The sequence below is a fragment of the Peromyscus eremicus genome, chromosome 19 (assembly GCF_949786415.1).
Source record: "Peromyscus eremicus chromosome 19, PerEre_H2_v1, whole genome shotgun sequence".
NCBI classification, from domain to species: domain Eukaryota; kingdom Metazoa; phylum Chordata; class Mammalia; order Rodentia; family Cricetidae; genus Peromyscus; species Peromyscus eremicus.
In genome coordinates this window covers 46770732-46792204 of record NC_081435.1, presented here as the reverse complement: position 1 = coordinate 46792204, position 21473 = coordinate 46770732, and the positions used below count along the sequence as shown (strand labels likewise).

Genomic DNA, 21473 nt, shown 5'->3' with positions numbered 1-21473 from the left:
TACATTGAGTTTAAATCCTTCTAAAATTTATATTTTCCCACATTATAATAAAAATATTTCTCGGGTAAGTGACTACTCACTGAGGTGGCTGCATTAAATGTCTAAAAGACCTGTCTTAGGGGAAGATTTTATTCTAACATTGACCATGGCATCCATTTGTCCCTCTTCCATTCTCACAAATATCACAGATTTCCGTGTAAAGGTCATAGGAAAGTAAACAAAAGAGTCACATCATTATTCTTGGGAATTGGCAGATTGAACATGATGGGAATTTCATGACTGCAATGATTGTGACCTTCTAAAGGTCCTGTATTCTGATACAGAGAATGAATTAAATGTATACATTTTTATTTCCCTTCCTAGTCTGCTGCAGATCTTCCAAGACAACATTGAGATGAGTTTAAAAGAACACGGAGGATGCTTCTAGTCATGGAGTTCTTCTGGAGGTAGACTGAGTAAAGCTTTAAGCTCACAGTATTCATTCAGAAGTCTAGAAGTCTGTCAGTCATTTCTACTCCAGGGCAGTGCAAAGGACCCAGTAAGAAAGACTTCCCAGCTGAAGAGCATGGCAGAGTTACGTCAGATGCTGATCTTGGAAGAGCTTTGGAATTTCCATCTCATGATATTAAAGTACAGTGCCTCATAAAAACATTAAACAATACACCTAGTATGGACATATCTAAGTTCTATTAAGCAACTGAGAATAACAAAGAAATCAAGAGATCAAGGGTAGAAAGGGGGAGTGTTCACCAGGAGACAGAAATGTGGAGAGGCAGAGAAAGGATGCTTCAGAGAACTCATTTCACAGTGCACATTAAGTCTTTTTGGGGAGGGTTACCTGCAACGACACCACAGTGATGCTTGTGAAGAGCTGACTTCTCCCCGACTTTTCCCTCGGTGGACCTTTTCTGCCTGTATAAACGGTGTGGGTGACCTAGGATGGCCATTGTATCATTGAAAGGCTCAATGAATATGAAGTCCTCGTTGAGTTGTATAAAGCCCATCTGGAACACATAACATGAAAAGATATGTAAGAAATACCATCTAGAAATTACTTTTCAGATTCCACACCCACAGGCTGCTTTCTTTAACAAACGTGCATACAAACTCCCTGCAAAGCTCTTTTTTTTTTTTTCTGCAGCCCCACTGGTAAGGCGACCACCTTCTCAGAGTGTGACTTCATCTTGATGCACTTTCTGCGCTAGCATCAGCTCCATTGAGTTAGGCTGAGGCTGTGTGGGTGGGAGGCAAGACGCCAGCAGCAGACGCACAGTAAAAGTTCTGGAATGTTAAAGGCTGACTTTGGGAGACCCATGGGGTCACTAACATGAACAACATGTCCAGCAACAGCGAAGCAGATTTTTAATTGCAGGCACCACACAGTCCAATTTCTTGACAACCTCTGTTTGGTGAAGTAATTCATGTAAAATATCCAGGCAAATGATGAGGCACAGCACTGAAATTAATATAGAAAGTGGCTTAAACTTTCTGCTAAACACTTCAGAAGCTTTTCAAAATGCAGCAGGGCATTGAAGTGTCATATTCAAGCCCAAACTTTGTGCCATAGAATTTTAGACTTATCTAATTGGGCATGTAAATTCAAAAACTGCAAACCATGGTTCTGAATCAATAAAAATAATCAGTTTGTATTTTTGTTATGTGTAGAAGCTAAGTCTAGCCACTTGAATTTTTCCTTCTTGAAATAAAAACTGCACAAAACTAGGAAATACTCCTCACAGAACTGTCATAAGTTGTTCTTTTCAACATTTATTATTTAAGTATATAACCCAATCTATAAATAACATTATTTAACCATGTTAACATCTTAGCAGGCATTTTTATAGAAATACTTTACAGAAACAGGAATTATTCAACCCAAAATTCTATTTATATAATGTTGTTAATTCAGCTTCATGTTAACCACATGAAATGTATGGCTCATTTTAATTTGGTGTGCATATAAGTAGCATAATAATTTCTTCAGAAAGAGTAAACTTTCAAAACTGGAGATTAATAAAAGCTACATTTTCTCTGAAAAATGCATATTCCTTAGATGAACATGGGAGATGTTTTTAAAATACCATCCATAGTGTTGTTTTAGAATATTCATGGCTTTATTCCCTTCTTCCTAGTAGATAGAAAAGTAATAACTACATACAAATTAGTTAACAAATAGTTACTGTTTAATAGTGACCAAGAGTCTATACCTACTTTTTCCATTTCTGCAGCTTACAACTTCAAATGTAAATGTTACTCCATTATTAGAGGGTATTATATGTCCCACCTTGAGGGGATAAGTACATGCTACTTCATTCTATTCTTTACCAAATTTCCACTGGGGGATACTCCAGAGTAAATAGAAATGTCCCAACCAAGTTCATTGTTTTGAGTTATTCATACCTTTAATAAGATTCTGAAGAACTGTTGTGCAATCCCACCACCTCTCCGTGTCCTTTTCCCTCAATCCTTCTCCCAGATCTGCCACCCCAACCAAACACATTGGGAATAAAATTTTAATCCAATGAGCTTTTAGAATAACATGTGAATATAAAATTCTATATATATATATATATATAGAATTTTAAAGTAATTGCATGGACTCTTAAATTTTTTTCCTTAGCTGCAGTTTGGTGACAAATAAGAGAATATTAAATTAAAATATGCAAAGTAATAGGTATTAAAGATATAGGCCATCTCTACATAATGAGACCAGGTGGTGTTGAACTAGAAGTTCATCCACATCATAAAGCTGTGGAAATGCTATCCCTGTGTCATAGATGAGTGTAGCATCCTTATTCGCCCATACCTTACAACCAGTAATGACACTGCAACTGATGCACGAATTGTGATGTGACGACATCTCACACAAACAGCCAAGTTAACTCAGATTCTGAATTCAAAATCTAATGCATTCTCCACAGGTTCTAAACTCCAGAATTCATAACAGTGAGCCTTAAAATATTAAGCAATGTAGTATCATATAAAATTTAATGTTCCCTACAAGAGATTCTAGAATTTGACTTTGGAGTACTATAACTTATTACCAGCAATGGGGCTGTAAGAACGTTATTGTCAATTCACACAAAAACGACAGGGGAGTATTTGGAAACACAGTTAATATTCTGCTACTGATTAAATACACTATACCTGTTCCCTGATACTTTTATTCCAATAATTATGACAAATGTATTGAATACACCCAAACATTAAATTTTGTGTTCCTCTATTAACATACTAAGTATAACTTGAAATGTATATTTTGCTGTTACATTTTGTTTGGTTAAGAATTAGAAACTATAATATAGGTTCTCTGGGGCATTAGTATTTTATCTACAGACATTTTTTTAAACCAAGAAGGCCAGTTTTAAGAGGAAAAATGTTAGAATAATTATAAGGGGTGACTCATTCATGCAATGCTTACCTACAGTCTGAGCTCTGCATGCCAGCCCTAGCTCTCTCTGAGGCACATTTAGCGCCAAATATCAGACTGTGGACTTTCCATAAGAGACCAGAAACCTATACCATGGCACACAAGTGTTGCAGCTTTGGTCTGTATCATTCAAGGTACTAGCTTAGATGATTAACCTCAGGTTTTCTGTGTTCTCACAGAGAGGTCATTTTTTTTTTCTATTAGCAAAATAGATTGCTTTATCTACACTGTGGTTTTACAAGCTGTGAAAAACTATAAACCCCTTTTAATCTCTCTGCACAAATGCCCCAGTGTTCAACAGAATTCGCCTTAGTGTAAACTTACAAGGAAACAAAGGCTCATGTGAAACACCAGCACAGTGTGGCACTACATGACCACCACTTCTGTCCTTCTCCAAGTGATTCTGAAATAGCGTATGATAACATCAGAGAATACGTTTAAGTTTTACAGTTGTTTCCATCTCTATTTCTGTTGGAATGTACATTTGCCATTAATTATTTTATTTCACAATTTAATAAGAATCTCAGGGGACTGAGGCTATTACTCAATAAAGAGCTTGCCTCCCAAGTACAAGTAGCTGTGTTTGAATCCCAGAACCCATGTGAAAACTGCAGACTGGTGATGTGTACTTGGGGAGAGGACAGAGGCCGATCCTTGGGGCCCACTGGCTGGCCAGCCCTGCCTAAATGGCTAGTTTTGGACTATTGAGAAACCCTATCTCAAAAAAAAAAAAAAAAAAAAAAAAAAGAAAAAAGAAATTAGTAGGGACTAGGCAGATGACCTGGGTATCAAGTTCTTGGTCTTCAAGTATGAAGCACCTGATAATGGATTCCCCAGCATCTGTGTGAAAAGCCAGGCTTGTGGCACTTTCGGCATTAGGAAGGAGTGAAGGGTGTATCCTTGGAGTAGGCTGGCCGGCTAGTTCTGTGAAATCTCTAAGCCCCAGGTTCAGACTTACCTCAGAAAATACAGGTAAAAGCAAATGAGGAAGGTATCCAATGTTGAACTCTGGCCTGGACACAGCTACATTCAAACACACACACACACACACACACACACACACACACACACACACACACACATGCAGCACCTCTACACATGGACCCTACACATACATGTACATAGCACACACAAAGTTACCAAGGATTTTCCAAGGAATTTCAGTATTTTTCAATTTAGCATTGCTTATGTGGAAATAACCTGTTATTTCTTGTCTGCTCGCTCTGCTGTGTCTTCCTCTCAGTTCTGGTATGTTGTAAGCCGTCACAAATATTGGTCTCCCTTTAGGAACACTAATACTGCCTCCAGCAAAGCACAGACCCACTCATTCTAATTACATCCAGAACACTGATTTGATCAATATTATATTGTTGTTTAAACATTGCTGCTTCAGTGAATCAAGATTAATTGTTCCATCCGCTCAAATTAATTTGAAGCTACTTAAGAGATGAACACATCTGTTAAACATCTAAGGTAGACCTAACTGGAAACTTAGAGTCCAGAAGCAGTTGGACACTCCTGTCTGCTCTTCCTGGGGTGATTTTCACATCCTGTTTGACTCTTCACCTGGTAAAATACTACTCCATTCCATCAAGTCATCACCTTTTTCCTTGACTCCTTCTCACACTTTTCTCTATTGCTACGCAAAGTTCAGTGAGTTTGTTGAATTTACTGAGTCTCAATAGCAAATACAGATTGATTACCCAGTAAGTCCTAAACATGGCTATGTGGTGGTGCGTCATTAAGATGTGCTCTAGCAGTTCCCCTCCTGAATACCAAGGAAATGAAATGAGTTAGAGCCGTGGTTCTCAACCTTCCTGATGCTTTAAGCACCCTTTAATACAGCTCCTCATGCTGCAGTGACCCCCCAACCATAAAATTATCTTCATTGCTACTTTATAAAAGCAATGTTGCTACTGTTATGAAGCATAATAGACATATCTGATATGCAGACTATCTGATATGCAACCCCTAATAAAGGGGTGTTTGACCCTCTCAAATGGGTTGCAACTCAAAGGTTGAGAACCACTGAGTCAGAGAGATATTTGCACTACCATGTTTATTGCGGTATTGTTTACACTTGTCAATGTAAGTGTCCATCAGTGGAAAGATAAATACAGAAAAACTGGTGTGCATACAGTGGAAGACTAGTCAACTTAAAGAAGGAAACTCCATTTTTGACAAGGTAGATGAACCAGGGGGAGACTGTGTTAAGTAAAAGAATAAAATGGAGTATAAATATTACAACCATTAAGGTAATTATCTTGATGTAGCCTTTCTTAATTTATGCATGCTTTGCATAGAAGCAGAAAACTAAGAACATAAATACATAGTTATTATCAACTAGAATAATTTTTAATTTTAGTATATGAAAGAATTAAAAGAGTTTAGATGATGACATAAAATCATAACGATTTCAGGATATAAAAAAGTCTTGAGCAGAGGATTTGGATAATACAAAATGAAGCTGTTGCTCCTGAGGAGAAGCTGTATGGGTGGTGGTGAAAAGGTTAAGAAGATGACTGACTGGGACAGAAATGGGGAAATGCATCCAAGAAACAAGATGCACCCATTAAACTGGGGGTGGTGGAATATAAGGGCAATGTACTAGGTAGCAAAAGAGTGCCTATTATTTTGCATTTTTTAGAAGAACCAGTCTACTGATCCAAGATAAGATATATTGAGAGAGAGAGAGAGAGAGAGAGAGAGAGAGAGAGAGAGAGAGAGAGAGACTATAATAAACACAAATGTAAAGGATTTGGCACTGGTATGTGGTTGTAAAAACATCTTAGGCAAATATCTGATGTCCTACATAATCTGAATTTGTATTATTTGGCTTTATTTTCTTTTTTTAAGATTTATTTATTTATTTATTTATTTATTTATTTACTTATTATGTATACATTGTTCTACCTGCATGCATGCCTGCATTGCAGGCCAGAAGAGGGCATCAGATCTCATTACAGATGGTTGTGAACCACCATGTGGTTGCTGGGAATTGAACTCAGGACTCTGGAAGAGCAGCCAGTGCTCTTAACCCTTGAGCCATCTCTCCAGCCCTTGGTTTTATTTTCTTAAGTATTTTTGTTGGTGATATAGCATATATCTCATTATGTAAGTAAAGCAATATATATTAAAATGTGAGTATAAAACATGGCTAAATAATTATAATTTCAAATTTAGTTTGTGTTTTAATCAAATAAAATGGTATTTTGCTATAATGCAAATCTGAAGTGACCTTTCACACAATTGTACATTCCTTATGTATATACAAATCAGTATAGAAATACATTTCTGACCCATACATAGCTGTACTATTTTCTTAAGAAAATGACCTTTCTGACTTGATCATTTCGGTGTTTCCCTTATATACTCAGAGAATAAACTCGAAAGTGTTAAGGCAGATGCACAGGGTAAGACTATGGGAAACTGCTATATATGAGAAACTCTTACCTGTCTCATTTTATTTTCACTACTAAAATCTCATGCAACCATAAAGAACAAATGTTTTGTGTGAACAAACATTATATTGAAATATTTTAGGGTAACAATTAGTGCATCACTACATCTTAACATATCCCGTGTTTGGTGTCGTGTTTTTCCCAAAATACCCCTACCTCTGAGCTATTATTTCCTCAAAATCAGGAATACCCTAACATCATGAGTATCCGCTGCCTTCTTTGGCCTTTCAACACCTCACATTTTCTATTACTGTACTGTCTAATGTAGTTACTGTCTCATTACACTCTAAGTACAATGAGGGCTTCTGGGACAGTGTGTAGCCTCATGCCTTCAGTCATAAAGCCTGGTCCAGCATCTGTACTCAGAGAAATCTGCTCTTAACACAATGTGTTACTCTCTTCTGGAATAAAGGAGAACATATCACTTCACTGTTCTGAAGAGCATGTATTCACTCTACCTATGACTTCATCCAGGGAAAATCCAAATTTCATTTCTTCCACAAGGCTTTTCCAGTGTTGCCTTCCTTATATGTCCAAGTAATATCTTGAGGAAACTTTTCAAGCAACCAGACTATAAACGTCATTCTATTTTCTTTCACAGCCAAAAAGATTCAAAGAGAATCATAAAAGTATAATAATAGAAAGACACTTAAAATCAGCTGGGGATTACTGAAGTTTTAAAATCAAGAAAAGAGGACCCTGGAAATGTTGCATGGCTTGCTTAAAAATCACATTAGTGAGGAGGAGCGTCGGAGACTCCAAATTTCCAAGATAAATTTTGGTTTTAAAACATCATTCTAAATTTGCTCTCTGGCAAATTTTTATTTTACTGACCGTTCTATCTTCACTCAAACTGCCAATGTCAACACCACCTCTCTAAGTCATGACCCAGGGATCATTACAAGAATAGCCAGAATTTCTCAATATCCCCAAATGTTCTCTGCCACTCTTCTTGTTGTCTCCCTACTTTTTAATTTAAAATTTTGCATGAACTTCATACATGAACAGTCTATATCACTCACTCCCCTCACCTCCTCCCAATTCCTCCCATTGCGCACCCTTCCCTCCTCAAACTCCTGATCTCCTCTTTAATTATTACCGTTACATGTCAATCTATATCTATATAAGCATGCACACACACACACACACACACACACACACACACACACACACACATATATATATATATATATATATATATATATATATATATATATATATATATATATACAAAACCTCATGAATCTGTTCAACAATACACATACGAACATGTGTCCAGGACAGACAACTTTGGATCAGACAACCTACATAGCCCTGAAGGAAAGTGACTGACCCTTTTTCAGCAGCCACTGACCACCTGTAGCTCTTCATCTAAGAATGACAGCTTCTCTTTTCAACATACAGAGCTAAGGACAGAGATAACTGGTCAAAATTCAAAGAATAAGTGGAAGTGGTGTGCCCAAGCCCCAAATGACACATCTGCAATGCAACCCCCACACCTAAGGCTCAGAGAAATTAACAGAAGGGAAGAAGAGATCTTAAGAGCCAAAGGCTTAGGATGTATACTGCTAGACAGTGTCTCCTAAGCACTGACAGGAAAATGCACACATGAAACCTCAACAATATGGATGCCTGAACAAAGTCAGTACAACAATAATAATGCCAGTTGATGTACCAAGTACGTTTCAAACAGGCTTTATTCCTTAGTCCAAAGCTAATCTTTGGTCATTATATGTTCTCTGCCTTTATAATTCACTGCTTAGATAACCCCTCATAGACAGACCATTCCAAAACTCCACCCCAATAATCTTATTTCCTTTTAAATCTACTTTCTTCGTCTTTCATTTCCATGATCTCACTTTGTGAATCATCGTTCTCTCTGAACTGAACTAACACTTCTCAGAGTGCATATTTCTTCTCATGGTCCCATCTATTTTCTACTCACCCACTGTTCTAGTTACTTTCTGTTGCTGGGATAAAATGATGACCAAAGCCAACTGAGAGGAGAAAAGAGTTCATTTGGCTTGCATATCAAGATCACAGTCCATCACTGAGGGAAGGAACTCGACCAGGGCTGGAATCTGGAGGCAAAACTGAAGCAGAGACCATGGAGAAACACCGCTTACTGCATTGCTAGGCCCGCTTTCTTCTACAACCCATGACCAACTGCCAAAGGTACTACTACCCACAGTGGACTAGGCCCTCCCACAACCATCATTAATAATAATAATAATAAATACCCCACAGACATGCCCAAAAAGCAATATGATAGAGACAATTCCTCAATTAACATTCCCTCTTCTCAAATGACCCAATCTGTGTCATTGACAAAATATCTACTCAGCACCTGCATGCGGAAACTATATGAAGTTACTTATATTTTTCTCTTTTTTAAACTTATTTTTAAACATTCACATGAAAACAAGACGATAGAATTCTTACGTGGCAAGTACTTTATAGGTATTACTTCACTTAATCTGCACACTGATCTTGGAACACACTTGCTAATTCACTAGTTTTATACTTGCAAAAAAGTGAGTTTCCCAAAGATTTATTGCGTCCTAAGACTACAAACCAGCACGTGGTGATGAAAAGGATTCAAACCAAAGAAGCCTGGCTCCAAGTGCACATTGCCTTTGGGAGGCTGTCTGGAGAAAGCTAAGCTTGCCATGTGATTGTTATTTCAAATAATCCTCATCTTTAAAAAATTCTGCACTAAGGAATTGGATGTCAGGCACAGCACCTCACAGATGGTAGACATCCAAACTTTGATAGCAACAGCAAGGCCAGGCCTTATCCCTCACAATGCAGAGGAGAAAAACATTTTGCTGAGGGCTCTGAACTTTATCTTGAGTGGTTTCGTGTGGCTGGACTCTTGAGCTGCCAAAGGCACAGCTGACTGTCCAAGTGGACTGAGGGCTTCATCCACAGGGTCTGTCAGTTGGAGGTGCCCAATAATTTTCCCATAGAAGATTTTAAGCTTTTAGTCTGTCTTTAAGTCTCTCTTTTTTTTTTTTATTAAGTCTTCTGAACATCACAATAGAAATTTTAAGTAACTGAACATTTTATACAGTTAAAGAAAGAAAATCATCATCCTCAAATCCAACATATAGAATATTGTACATGAGTATAAGTACAGATTTATTTCTAGTCAATTAATATACATATATACTTTTAGATGTACAAATGTATCATGGGACATTATGTATGTGTAGACAAACTCATACATGTTTGGATCTTTTATTCCCCCTCCGTTCTCACATTTAATAATTTGTTTCTTATAGCATTAAACAATCCTTTTGTGTGTTTTTAAAATGATACATAATCGCTTATCTTTCCAATGGGTGTCAATTTTATTAGCTACCCATTCACTCAACTCTTTTTTCAGTCAAAACCTCTTAGTAGCGTAGCGGCTTTGTGTAAGCGGAGATCAGGCTTCAGTCCACTATGAAGAAGGCTTCAAAGGCTTTTTATCAGGCACCTTCTTTCATTACCAGGAGAAAAGGTATCATTTATCTGAGTCAAAAATATACCTTGCTTAATAATTGTTTAAGTTCTGCACGATCACGTATCCCTTGATTCCTGTCTGTGTCTTATTCCATGATTAGAAAACATAACTGGAATATAGCCTAAGAGGTTCCTGGACAGACACCTAAGGACCAAAGCTGGAGATAAAAGAGACAATTACATAGGATGAAGCCCTGTCTCTTAGGACAAGCCTTGGGGACTGAAGAGTTTCTATGGAGAGTCTTTCCCAAACCTACAAATGGCCTGTGAATGAATGCCTACTTTAAACAGCTGGTAAGCAATACTCATACTACTGTCAGTCAACAAAGAAGGTTTTCTTTCTTCTGAACATCCCTTCCACCTCCAGCTTGAAGAACCAGAGGAAGCCCAGGCCCAAGTAGAAAAGTCTAAGCTGGAAATGCCAGGAACACTGACTTAGTTCCCCTTTACACGGATGCTGTTCATTCTAAGAAAGGCTTATAGTGGAGCGTACACAACATGCAAATTCTTGCTGACGTGAGTTGAAAGTTGATTTGGGAATGAATATTTTAATTATCAAATGAATATTTTTGGTTAAATTTATGAGAGATCTTCCCACAACCTAAAACCATATTTCAGAACAAGGAAAAACAGAAGGGGGTTATATATTGTTAAGATGTCTGAGTCCAAACAGAACAATGAGAAGTTATATACGTCTAACATGAATGCAGGTAATTCTAAGGTGTATGCAAGAGTTAAAATTTGCTGTGGAAATGGACCTGTGGATGAGAGAACTTGTGAGAGGTGATAGCTGTGCTCAGGTTTGTGGGCAGGGGCACGGGGTAGTCTACAAAAGGTCCAGACACGGGCACAGATGAGACGTGGCAACTTTGAGGAAATGCAATGTCGGTAACGCTGGAAGAGGGACCCAAAGGGGAGGATGATTAGAAGGATGCCCAGGGCCCTTCCACAGCTGGATCACTGATGTGCATTTCGAAACAAGCCCCTTTGGTTTCTGTCTTTTCTATCTTTTCTTGGACGGAGTTACAGGTTTCACTGCAGGGTGCCTCATGCTGGCTTCTTGTGTCATGTTCTTTCAACACAGTCATATTTTATTTACATGATACTTACACAAGAACAGATTCCTCATCTAACAGTGAAACATATGCTCTCTGTCCATTTCCTTCTAAACCATTGTGCTTCCCTGTGTTTCCTCTGACATGGGATAGAGATAGAAATTTAAGAATTGATTGAAACTGTCTTGTCTTGGGACTGTGAAGAAGGCTTTGTGAAGTGTTTGCCTGAGTCCAGTCTCTACATCCAATGTAAAAATAGCCAGGCATGGTGGCAAGGACACACTTGTAATCCCCGTGCTGGTGTGGAGGAGGGGATGTGCAGGGACAGGTAGATCCTTGGGTAAACCTGGTTGGAAAAGTTAAATTATTTGTTGAGTTCTAGTGCAAATGAGAGACACTGTCACAAAAATAAACTGGATGGCATCTGAAAAATGACACCCAGGGCTGTACTCTGTCCTCCATATGTATGAGCACACATATGAACAACCACCACAAGCACAAACACACACACACACACACATACACACACACACACACACACACACAGAGGCATGCACACGCATGAGTCTGATGACAAGTGTGTTCTGGCCTCTGTGTTGAAGCAGCAAAGGGATGTGATAGGGTCTGTGGTGATGGGATAAAATGAGCTGCTTGTCCTGAACTGCTGTCAAAATTGTCATATGTTTTCGTGACTGGGATTAGTGATCCCATTTGCTTTTTGTTTGAGTGACGAGATTGATGGTCATATACTTGTATCCATTCATTCCATTATAATCTCATTGCTTATAGTAATTTTAATAAATCATTTGCACTGTCTATGGAATCTTTAATTTAGAGAAAATGCATGCTAACAGGGATGAATTCAAGTTATAAACTCTTAGTTGGTAACCAGTCTACCAAAATGCGCTCTGTTCCGTTTTGTTTCCTTGCATCTTCCTGACAAGTGTGTAGCACCCTTACAAGTTTTCTTATTGGAGAACTGGCACAGAGCAAGCAGTGTACAAGGTACACACAGTTACACACAATATACATTACCGTTCCAAAAAGGAGGAAAGGGAGTAAGTACAGTAAGTAAATACTGGACCACAGCAAGACCTAAAAACAGCAGGGCAAACTCCACAGCTCTGGCATCTGCAATATCTTGGGGTCTCCATGGCAACCACTTCACCTCCACAGCTTCACACAATGGCTTCTCTGGACCTCCATGCAGGGATGCCGCTGATACATTTTGGCCTGAATTGCTTCCCTTAGTCACAAAGGGAGATTTCATAACTCCTTTCTAGTATCCTTGACTCTAATGCCAGAACCATGTTGCCAAAGCTGCCAAGTTCTGCTGCTTACTGGGGTATAACATGGCCCATTCTTTCAATTACATCTGGATCAGCTTTCTGTTTTATATGGTTTCTTCCACTGCCTAAGTTTGGCTGTCCTGGAATTCTATCTGTAGACCAGGCTGGCCTTGAACTCAGAGATCTTCCTGCCTCTGCCTCCTCAGTGCAGGGATTAAAGGTATGCATCACCATACCCAGCCCTAAACTTTTCTAATTCTTTTTCACAAGATGGAAGCTTAGCTGGGTGGGGTCTTACCCTGAGGTTACCACTCCCTTTATTCCATATAACATTAGGTCTTTCTTTAAACTTTTTATCTCCTTGAGCACTGGACTTGGCTTTTATTATACTTCCTTGTGCTCCTTTTCAGTGGTACACTTCCACCAAAATGATCACACCCACTCCAACAATGCCACACCTCCTAATCCCTGTCAAGTAGCACCACTCCTTAATGACCAACCACTCAAATACATGAGCCTATGGGGGTCATTCTTATTCAAACCACCACAGAACCCACATCCAACACTGTTTTGGTGAGTGAGACCTGAGGTTAGATAGCCTAGGGGCCAAGGCTAAAACCAAATACTACTGTTCTACTAAAAGAACATAGCAATAAAATGAATCTTAATGACATTTTTCCATCCTCATAGCTCAGTGCCTTGCTCAGCCATCATCAGAGAGGCTTCCTCCTGCAGCTGATGGGAACAGAGAGCCACAGTCAAGATAGTATGCAGAGAGTGAGATACCTTGGAACACTCAGCCCTATATGGGATGTCTCCATCAAATCTCTCCTGTCAGAGATCAGGGAACCCTGGGAAAGAGGAAGAAGAAAGAGTGTAAGAGCCAGAGGGGATGGAGTGCACCAAGAAAATAAGACCCTCTAAATCAGCACTAGCAAAGCTCATGAACCCACAGAGACTGAGAAAGCATGCACAGGGCCTGCACAGGTCTGCACCAGGTCCTTTATGTGTACACTACGGCTTCAGTTTAGTGTTTTTATGGGATTCCTGTGTGCAAATGAGTAGATCTCTGTTTCTTGTGCCTTCTCTTGGGCTCTTTTCCTTCCGTCTTTTTGTTGTTGTTTTGTTTTGTCCAACTCTGATGTGTTAGTGTTTGTTTTATTTGACTATATTTTATTTTATTGTTATCCTTTAGATGCCTGTTTATAATCTAATGAGAGACAGAAAGGGAGTAAATCAAGATGGGAAGTGGGGAGAAAGTCAGGGATTAGAGATGGGGGGGGAACTGTAATCAGGATATACATTAAAAATATAAATCTATTGTCAATAAAAACAGGGGGGGAGAAGGTAGAGTATCAGGCTGCTGGTGGGTTTATGAACTACTGCTTTAGAAATTCATTGCTCATTCCTTCACAATGTTTTGTAGGGAGTTATCGTAAGATCTAGCATGTCTATCCCTAGGTCTGTACCCATGATAAATGAAAATTGCCTCCACATAAAACCTTGTGATCTAAAATTGATACTAGCACTATTTTTTTTAAATAATAACACAAAGACTGAAACAACACAGATGTCTTCCAACTGATGAGTGGGTACACCAAGTGTATTTTCACATAATGCAGTGGTTCTCAGCCTTCCTGCTGCTTCGACCCTTTACTACAGTTCCTCACGTTATGGGAACCCCCAACCACAAAAACATTTTCAGTGCCATTTCATAACTGTAATTTTGCTACTGCTGTGAAACATAATGTAAATATCGATATGGAAGATATCTGATATGTGACCCTGTGAAAGGACTGTTTGATGCCCCCCAACTGGTCATGACCGGTTGGTTAATAACTGCTGACATAATGCAATACTATTCAGCAATGCTGAAGTAGGTATTGTTATAGTTTCAGCATAACTAAATCTCGAAAACATTCTAAGTTAAAGAAAGCAATACTAAAGCATCTAAGGCATGGCTTGGTTTTGTTGAACTCTTCTAGATAAAGAGATCTATAGACATGCAAAATGGTTTGTCTTTAGCAGGGACTGGGCAAGAAAGGGGGACTAGAAGTAACTCTTAATGGATACAAAGTTCCTTTTTCGAGTCAGGAAAATATTCCAAAACTAGGTAATGGTAATAGTTTTCTAATTCTGTAAATGGGCTTTCAAAAAAAAAAAAAAACATTAAGGTATATTTTCAGCTTAAAGAGGCTTAGAGTAGACATTGACTTTTAAGATTATATGTGCATGCAGATAATTTATCTAAGATGTATATGGGTATGTGTGTTTGTGGGGGAAAACATATGTATACAGGTCCAGGTACACTTTAAAGGATGGAGATGGGAAGATACAGAGGCTGGAGACTTGTTTTCAGGCACCACAGTGCTTAAAAGGGCAACGTTGGCCTAAGGGTGGAGCCAATCAGTGAGGAAAACCTAGAGACAAACCAGTGTTTAGCTTGGAGACTAGTAACTACCATGACAGCCACACCAGTAAAGGAGTCACAGAATGGCAGAAGAAACCAAATATCCAGGATGGAAGAGCACCCAGCAGGTGCTTAGGTGCTTAGGACTATAGCACATTTCAGTTTTACTTGGAGGGTAATTGGAAGCACACAGTGAGTGGCATAATCTGATATAAACTCCAAAGAAAACTACTCTTGTTCTTTGTAATTTTTTTGGAAAATGTACTTAATGGAGATGAAAGCTGAATGAAGCAGATCAACTTGAAATCTGTCCCAGCAGGCCAGGTGCAAGACCATCACGGCTAGCCTGCAGGCATGGAGAAATTTCAACACGTTTCAGGTTTATTTTGGACTCTCACCCAAACCAGAGGGCAATCACCCAAATGTGTCAGTGATTCGATACTGAACAAGGAGGGAACCAGGTCACGGAAAGATCAAGGTTGACTCGGGAGTGTCTGGCTTAAGTAGGAAAGAAGGAAAAATGGGAGTCTGTAATGAGGACATCAAAGCCAGACCCTAGTGATGAACTGGATTGTGGGAGGAGAGAATAATGGTTTTCTGGTGAGAAGTTACTAGGTTTGACATGTGTGAGACTTCCACAGGCAGAATTCAAGTAGACACATAAAGCTCAAGGAGGGGTTCTTAAGCCGGAAAAGCTGTGGGAGATAAAATACCACGCCGTAGAAATGAATGACGCTTTCTAGCGGGGACACGTAAGGACAGAACAGGGAGGATTTAAAATCAAACCCAGGGTCTTACAGCTGTGAAGTTGAAAAGGGAGCCAGAAACATACAGAATGGAAGACAAAAAAATAAAAAAAAAGAGTAGTTTTTATACTTTACTAATAAATTCTCTTTCTAGAAGCATCTTTGAAGAAGATTTAGAAATAAGCCCTGCTTCATTTAGTCAGAGGAAGCTGCTGTCCCTGTCTAGCCTACATGGAGAAGGTTAAAAAAGTCAGAAGTGCTATGCAGGATGATCAAATACATGTGCTGGGGCCGTGGTTTAAATCAACAGCAAAACCCGAGCTAAGCAACACTCCTGGGCCTTCCTCCTCCTCAGGCTTGCAGAAAGCCTCTAACAACACGGTTTTCTCTTGTTGCACATGAAAAAAATGTCCGTGCTCCATCTTGTACCATCAGAGGGCGAGTGTGGATTTATGAAATAACTTTACTTGACCTATAATAGTTCATAAACAACAAAGAAAAGGTGGCTTTCAAGCTCCCACCCATGCTAGCACTTAATGACCGGTGTGCTCAGGGATGCTCCCTGTTGTTAAGTGTTAGTCACTGGACAGGTTGGGGAGCAGCTCCTCGCCATGGTGATGAACCCTTGCGATGCTTCTCTCATGCCATTCCAGCCCAGCTCTGGGTTGGAAGAGGTGCTGAATGAGACGGCTGAGAAAGCGGCACAGCTGCACTTGGAGAAGCACACATCACTGCCAGGTCTTACTGGTGACCTCACAATCGACAGAGACGCTGCCAACCTCCTACATACCCCCAGAGAGACGATGCAGATTCATTTCACCATGGAAACAAGATTAGTGAAGCAAACTATTTAGGACCATAGCATCAGTACTCAGAGAATGGAAAAGCGCTGCAACGTATTTTTTAAGGAGTCAATTAGAGGTCAAATGAATACAGTCAATTCGTTTACTTAATAGGATCTACCAAGTGTAGACTACACATTGACTACTATGCTAGAAGTAGGAAAGACAGCCAGGGATTCTCTTTTAAACCTTTTTCTGCTTTTAAAGAAAACAGTCTGAGGTGTCTTCAAACAATAAAAGTTTACTTTTGTAGATATTAAGTCCCTTTCTTATTTGCAATATAACAGCAAAATGAGGTGAGTGGCTGCTTTTCCCATTCCAGAATCTTGACTAATTCTCTCCCATCTCCACTCTGACTTGCATTAACAAATCACAAAGGCATGTTTATTGTGTGAGAGAGATAAACCTTGTGCTGACAGAGCTCTTTCCCACATGAGTGACTTCTTAACCAAACGTAACTGAATATTTTTTGCCTCCTAATATTTTTTTATTCACTCATTTTATATACACCACATCAGAGATTGCAGAGGCTAAAAATGTTAATGCAATGTGCTGATTTTTATGTGCAGCCTTAGGAAACAATAGACCTAAATAACCGATGTAATACGGGATACACTCTGAAATCCAAGACGTCTTACATTCTGACTCAGCCATCCAGGACATTCCTCAGACATCATGCTTTCAGTAAAGCATCTGTAGACATGGAAGCATCAAGACAAGACATTAGAGGTTGGTCTAGACTCCAAATTCCATGTAGAAAAGTGTCATTCATCAATATCATGGATAAGTATTTAAAGTTCTGTTTGTTCTTCTTAACCACCCATAAGCAGATACTATGCTGAGTCAATTTAGGCATCTACTGGATAGTAGCAATTCTTGGAATAAGTATTATTAAAGGTCCAGGATATTTCCAGTCCTTGCTTTTCAGAGTAAATTCCGTTTCTGTATCCTAGATGCTTTCAGACCTCAGACGTATGACAAATGTGCTCACAGCCCAGTGACTGTGACCATTTCTGCCTCAAACTGGTTTTCTATGTTGTCATTCCCATAGCTTTCAGTTGGGTATTCTCCTGAGTCTGCCTTGGGCCTTGGTTGTTTTAATCCTACAACATGGCAATGCTCCTACACTCAGGATGACTTGAAATAGGAGAGTATAGGAAAAACTAACAGACCCACTCACATGAGGATCACCATGAGTTTGAGACTAGTATGGGCTGTAGAGTAAGACTTTGACTCTAAAAACAAAACAACAGCACCAAAAGAAAACAAAGAAACGAATAAAACAAAAACAAAAGCAAGTGCCGGGTAAGAGGAGGCTCTCATAGTTAGCCCCAATATTTAACAAACACCAACCCTTATTTGTTAGATGTTTGAACATAGAACAGTATGTTGGTTCAACCTAGATTAATCTTCCACCCATTGCCAAAATGAATTTCTTTACCTTCTGGTTCAAAGTAACCCTTAAAATGAGATAGATGTTTGTACTCCTCATTTTTATCTACACTGTACATGTTTTGCCATTATAAATGTTACAAGTAACATGTTTGGACTTATCAAAAAGCGATTCACTCTGGTTACTTTGAAGGTAAGACTACAGGCAAAGAGAGGCTTCTACAATTCAGACAAGAAACTTAACAGTTCAAGCCAGTATGATATTGGCAACAGTGAAAAGGACAGATTCAGAATGAAGCTTGAAGGTAGAAAAAGCATAATGTATTGGTGCTTGGATATATAGTGTGTAAAAAAGAAACACACAGGAATCACAATGTAATTTTGGACCAGGTCAGATGGACCTAGATAACTGAGCACAGACACTATAAAGAAAAAAGAAGAAGGGAACTAATTAAGTACAGAATGTAAGTGTGGCAGACTGAACTTCAGTTAGGTACTGAGATACACATGAACTCTTATTTCTTGAACAAGAGTTCAAGAGGGTCTGACATAACATTTCATAATTCAGAATTGCTGCCATGCAGTAACCATTTAGGTTGTCAGTCCAGCAAAAAAACACATATTGCACAATAACTACTCTTCAATATGGGTAATTACTTGCTTATAGTTTGAATAAAAAGATACCTACACCTACCACTCAATCCTTTATTTCCTTAATGCCAAAGGGAATTTTAATTTGAATGAAAGAGTTTGAAAATATCCAACATAAAAGTTCATCACTCACACGTACAGATCTCGCATTTCAATATTAGTGGATTATTTTCATGGTTTGAAAAGATAATGAAGTATTTGAAAGCAATCCATCAAAAAGACACAGAAAAAAGAAACTTACACGGGATGCTTGTAAAATAGATAATATTTGTCACCTGTAGCCTCTATCTTACATACAATTAGAAAAGAAGAGTTGAAGCAATTTATTTCTACCCAAGATTTTATTTAAAATAATTGCAGACTTTTTATTTTTGTAAGTTCTCCATTGTTATAAAACTTTTGGATACTAATTCTATTATTCATGAATAAAAAAAACCCTATAAATTATTTTTCACATTTCTAATCTGAATGAGAATCATATTAAAGCTGAGAACATGGCTCAGTGGTAGAGTGTTGTATACTACATGTGAGGTCCTGGGTTCAATCTTCAGCGGTTAAAATAAACAAACAAAATCAAAAGAATCATTCATCTTTGATCTAGCATTAATTATAACTAATGAACAGACAGCACCAGGATGCTTCTATAAATATCCCTCCTGACTGACAATAAATCTACATTTGAAGAGTCAGGTTTGGGGCTGGGGAGATGGCTCCATTGGTAAAGTGCTTGTTTTGCAAGCACTAGGACCTGAGTTTGCTGCCCAGAACTTGTGTTAGAAGTTGGGCCTGGTGGGAACATCTGTGATCTCAGCTCTGAGAAGGTGGAGTCAGGTGGGTCACCAGGGTAAGCAGCTTACCCTGTTTGCAAGTTCCAATGAGGGACTCTACCCTGCAGTTAAAAGAAAAAAAAAAGATGGATAGCACTTGAAACAAGGACACTCAAAGCTGCCCTCTGGCCTCTGAAAGCGCGCACACACACAGACACACACACACACACACACACACACACACACACTGAATAATAAATAAGTAGATAAGTAGTTAGAATTCTATCTAAATATTATCATTGTAGATAATTAAATCTTAAATATATAAATACGTAACTATAAAAAAACTCATTGTTAAAACAAAAGGTGATTCCAAGATCTTAAACTTAAAAAAGAAAAAAGTTAAGGTTCAACTAACATTTACGGTCAATGTGATTTTATCACAGCCAGTTCTATGGAGAGCGGATCACTAAGGCCCTACCAGCTGGGAAAGGAAACAAACAGTGACATAGTTGTGGAATCCACCTTGGATAATAAAGAAAATAATGGAAGTTCCAAAAATCAGGCATAATTTCAGTATTTCAAACAACAATAAAAAATAAAATAATAACACGTAGCTTTTGTAAGTAAAATGAACTGGTGTTTCAAATGTCACTGGTGCCCCCACAAATGAATGCCCTTTGGGAAATTGTGTGGAGTCATGCTATTTTACTTTTTCACTCCATAATTATAGTTTTAGTAATGAATTCTTTTGATACATTTAGCAAAACCATCCTTGCTTTGTTTTGTTGCACTCAATGTTAAAGGAAAGTATATAAATGAAATCTGATGACTAATGAAATTAGATTGCAAAGATCACCTTCAAAAAGCATGACAAAGCAGAAACCACAAATTAACTTTTCAAAATCATGAATTATAAATAAACAGAAGTCAACCCAAAGTCCACCACCAAGTAAATAAGGTCAATAATGGTACTTCCAGGAAAGACACACGACATGCAGCCTCCACAAATGCTTTGACCAATGCTTCTGTTGCCAAATTATTAAATCCATGTGTTATGTTGAACTTATTTAAAATGATAAATGCTATATGTAGTCTCTGGACTTTAATCACAGGAAAACAGACAAGTAGTAAAAATCAATATAGTAACTTCCAAATGATGACCATGGAATTAAGAATATGAATGAATAGATCCTTTAAACATCTTCTTACGTAACACAGTTTCTATTAAAAAAAAATGAATGAACACACAAGCACTCATTGACAAAATAGTTTTCACAAGTGTTCAGTAATTTTAAAGATCTCTTTGACATCTACCCTCATGTCTATGACCCTTTATTTATCTCTAAAGTTAATTCTTCTTGTCCATTTGATCTGATTCATTACAGACATTAACATTCTATAAGCATGTGCACACCCATCTCAAGTATATAATACTGTGTTTTAATACAGCAAGCAATAAAGTCTGGGCCATTATATAACTTGTCTTTTACTGAAATTCTTTAATTCTAAAATATTTGATTATGACATGAAAAAAGGAAGGTCTTGGTAAAGACACACTACATGCAATTATATTGGTTATATTTTGAAATTTAAACATATTAAAATGTAAACGATGAACTTCTTCATAGTAAAGCATCCATAAACCAACTTGGTAGGATGGAAAAACTATCTGTAACATACAGAATATCTATATTAAATAATAAATAGCCCTGTTATAAAGGTAATAGAGTAGGAGAGTTTCCAGTCACAAGATACGAATTTACACAGCAGGAACCAGAATGATTGATGACATAGAAAAACAATCAACCTGACCAATAAGCAGGGAAACAAGCAGATGCCACTTCACACCCATTGCCTTGGAAATAAAATGGTGAAGTGGAGAATTAATTATGGTTATCTGAGTAACGTACACTGGAGTAA

The 21473-nt window shown here is 38.2% G+C and overlaps 1 protein-coding gene across 1 annotated transcript in view; it reads right to left on the bottom strand.

Moving 5' to 3' along the window:
• Adamts19 (ADAM metallopeptidase with thrombospondin type 1 motif 19) overlaps window positions 1-21473 on the bottom strand; it is a 201261-nt gene that overhangs the window by 153250 nt on the left and 26538 nt on the right. The window contains exon 3 of the mRNA XM_059246204.1: window positions 839-1004. Within this exon, the coding sequence (XP_059102187.1) occupies window positions 839-1004 (166 nt within the window). The remainder of the gene's footprint in view (window positions 1-838; window positions 1005-21473) is intronic.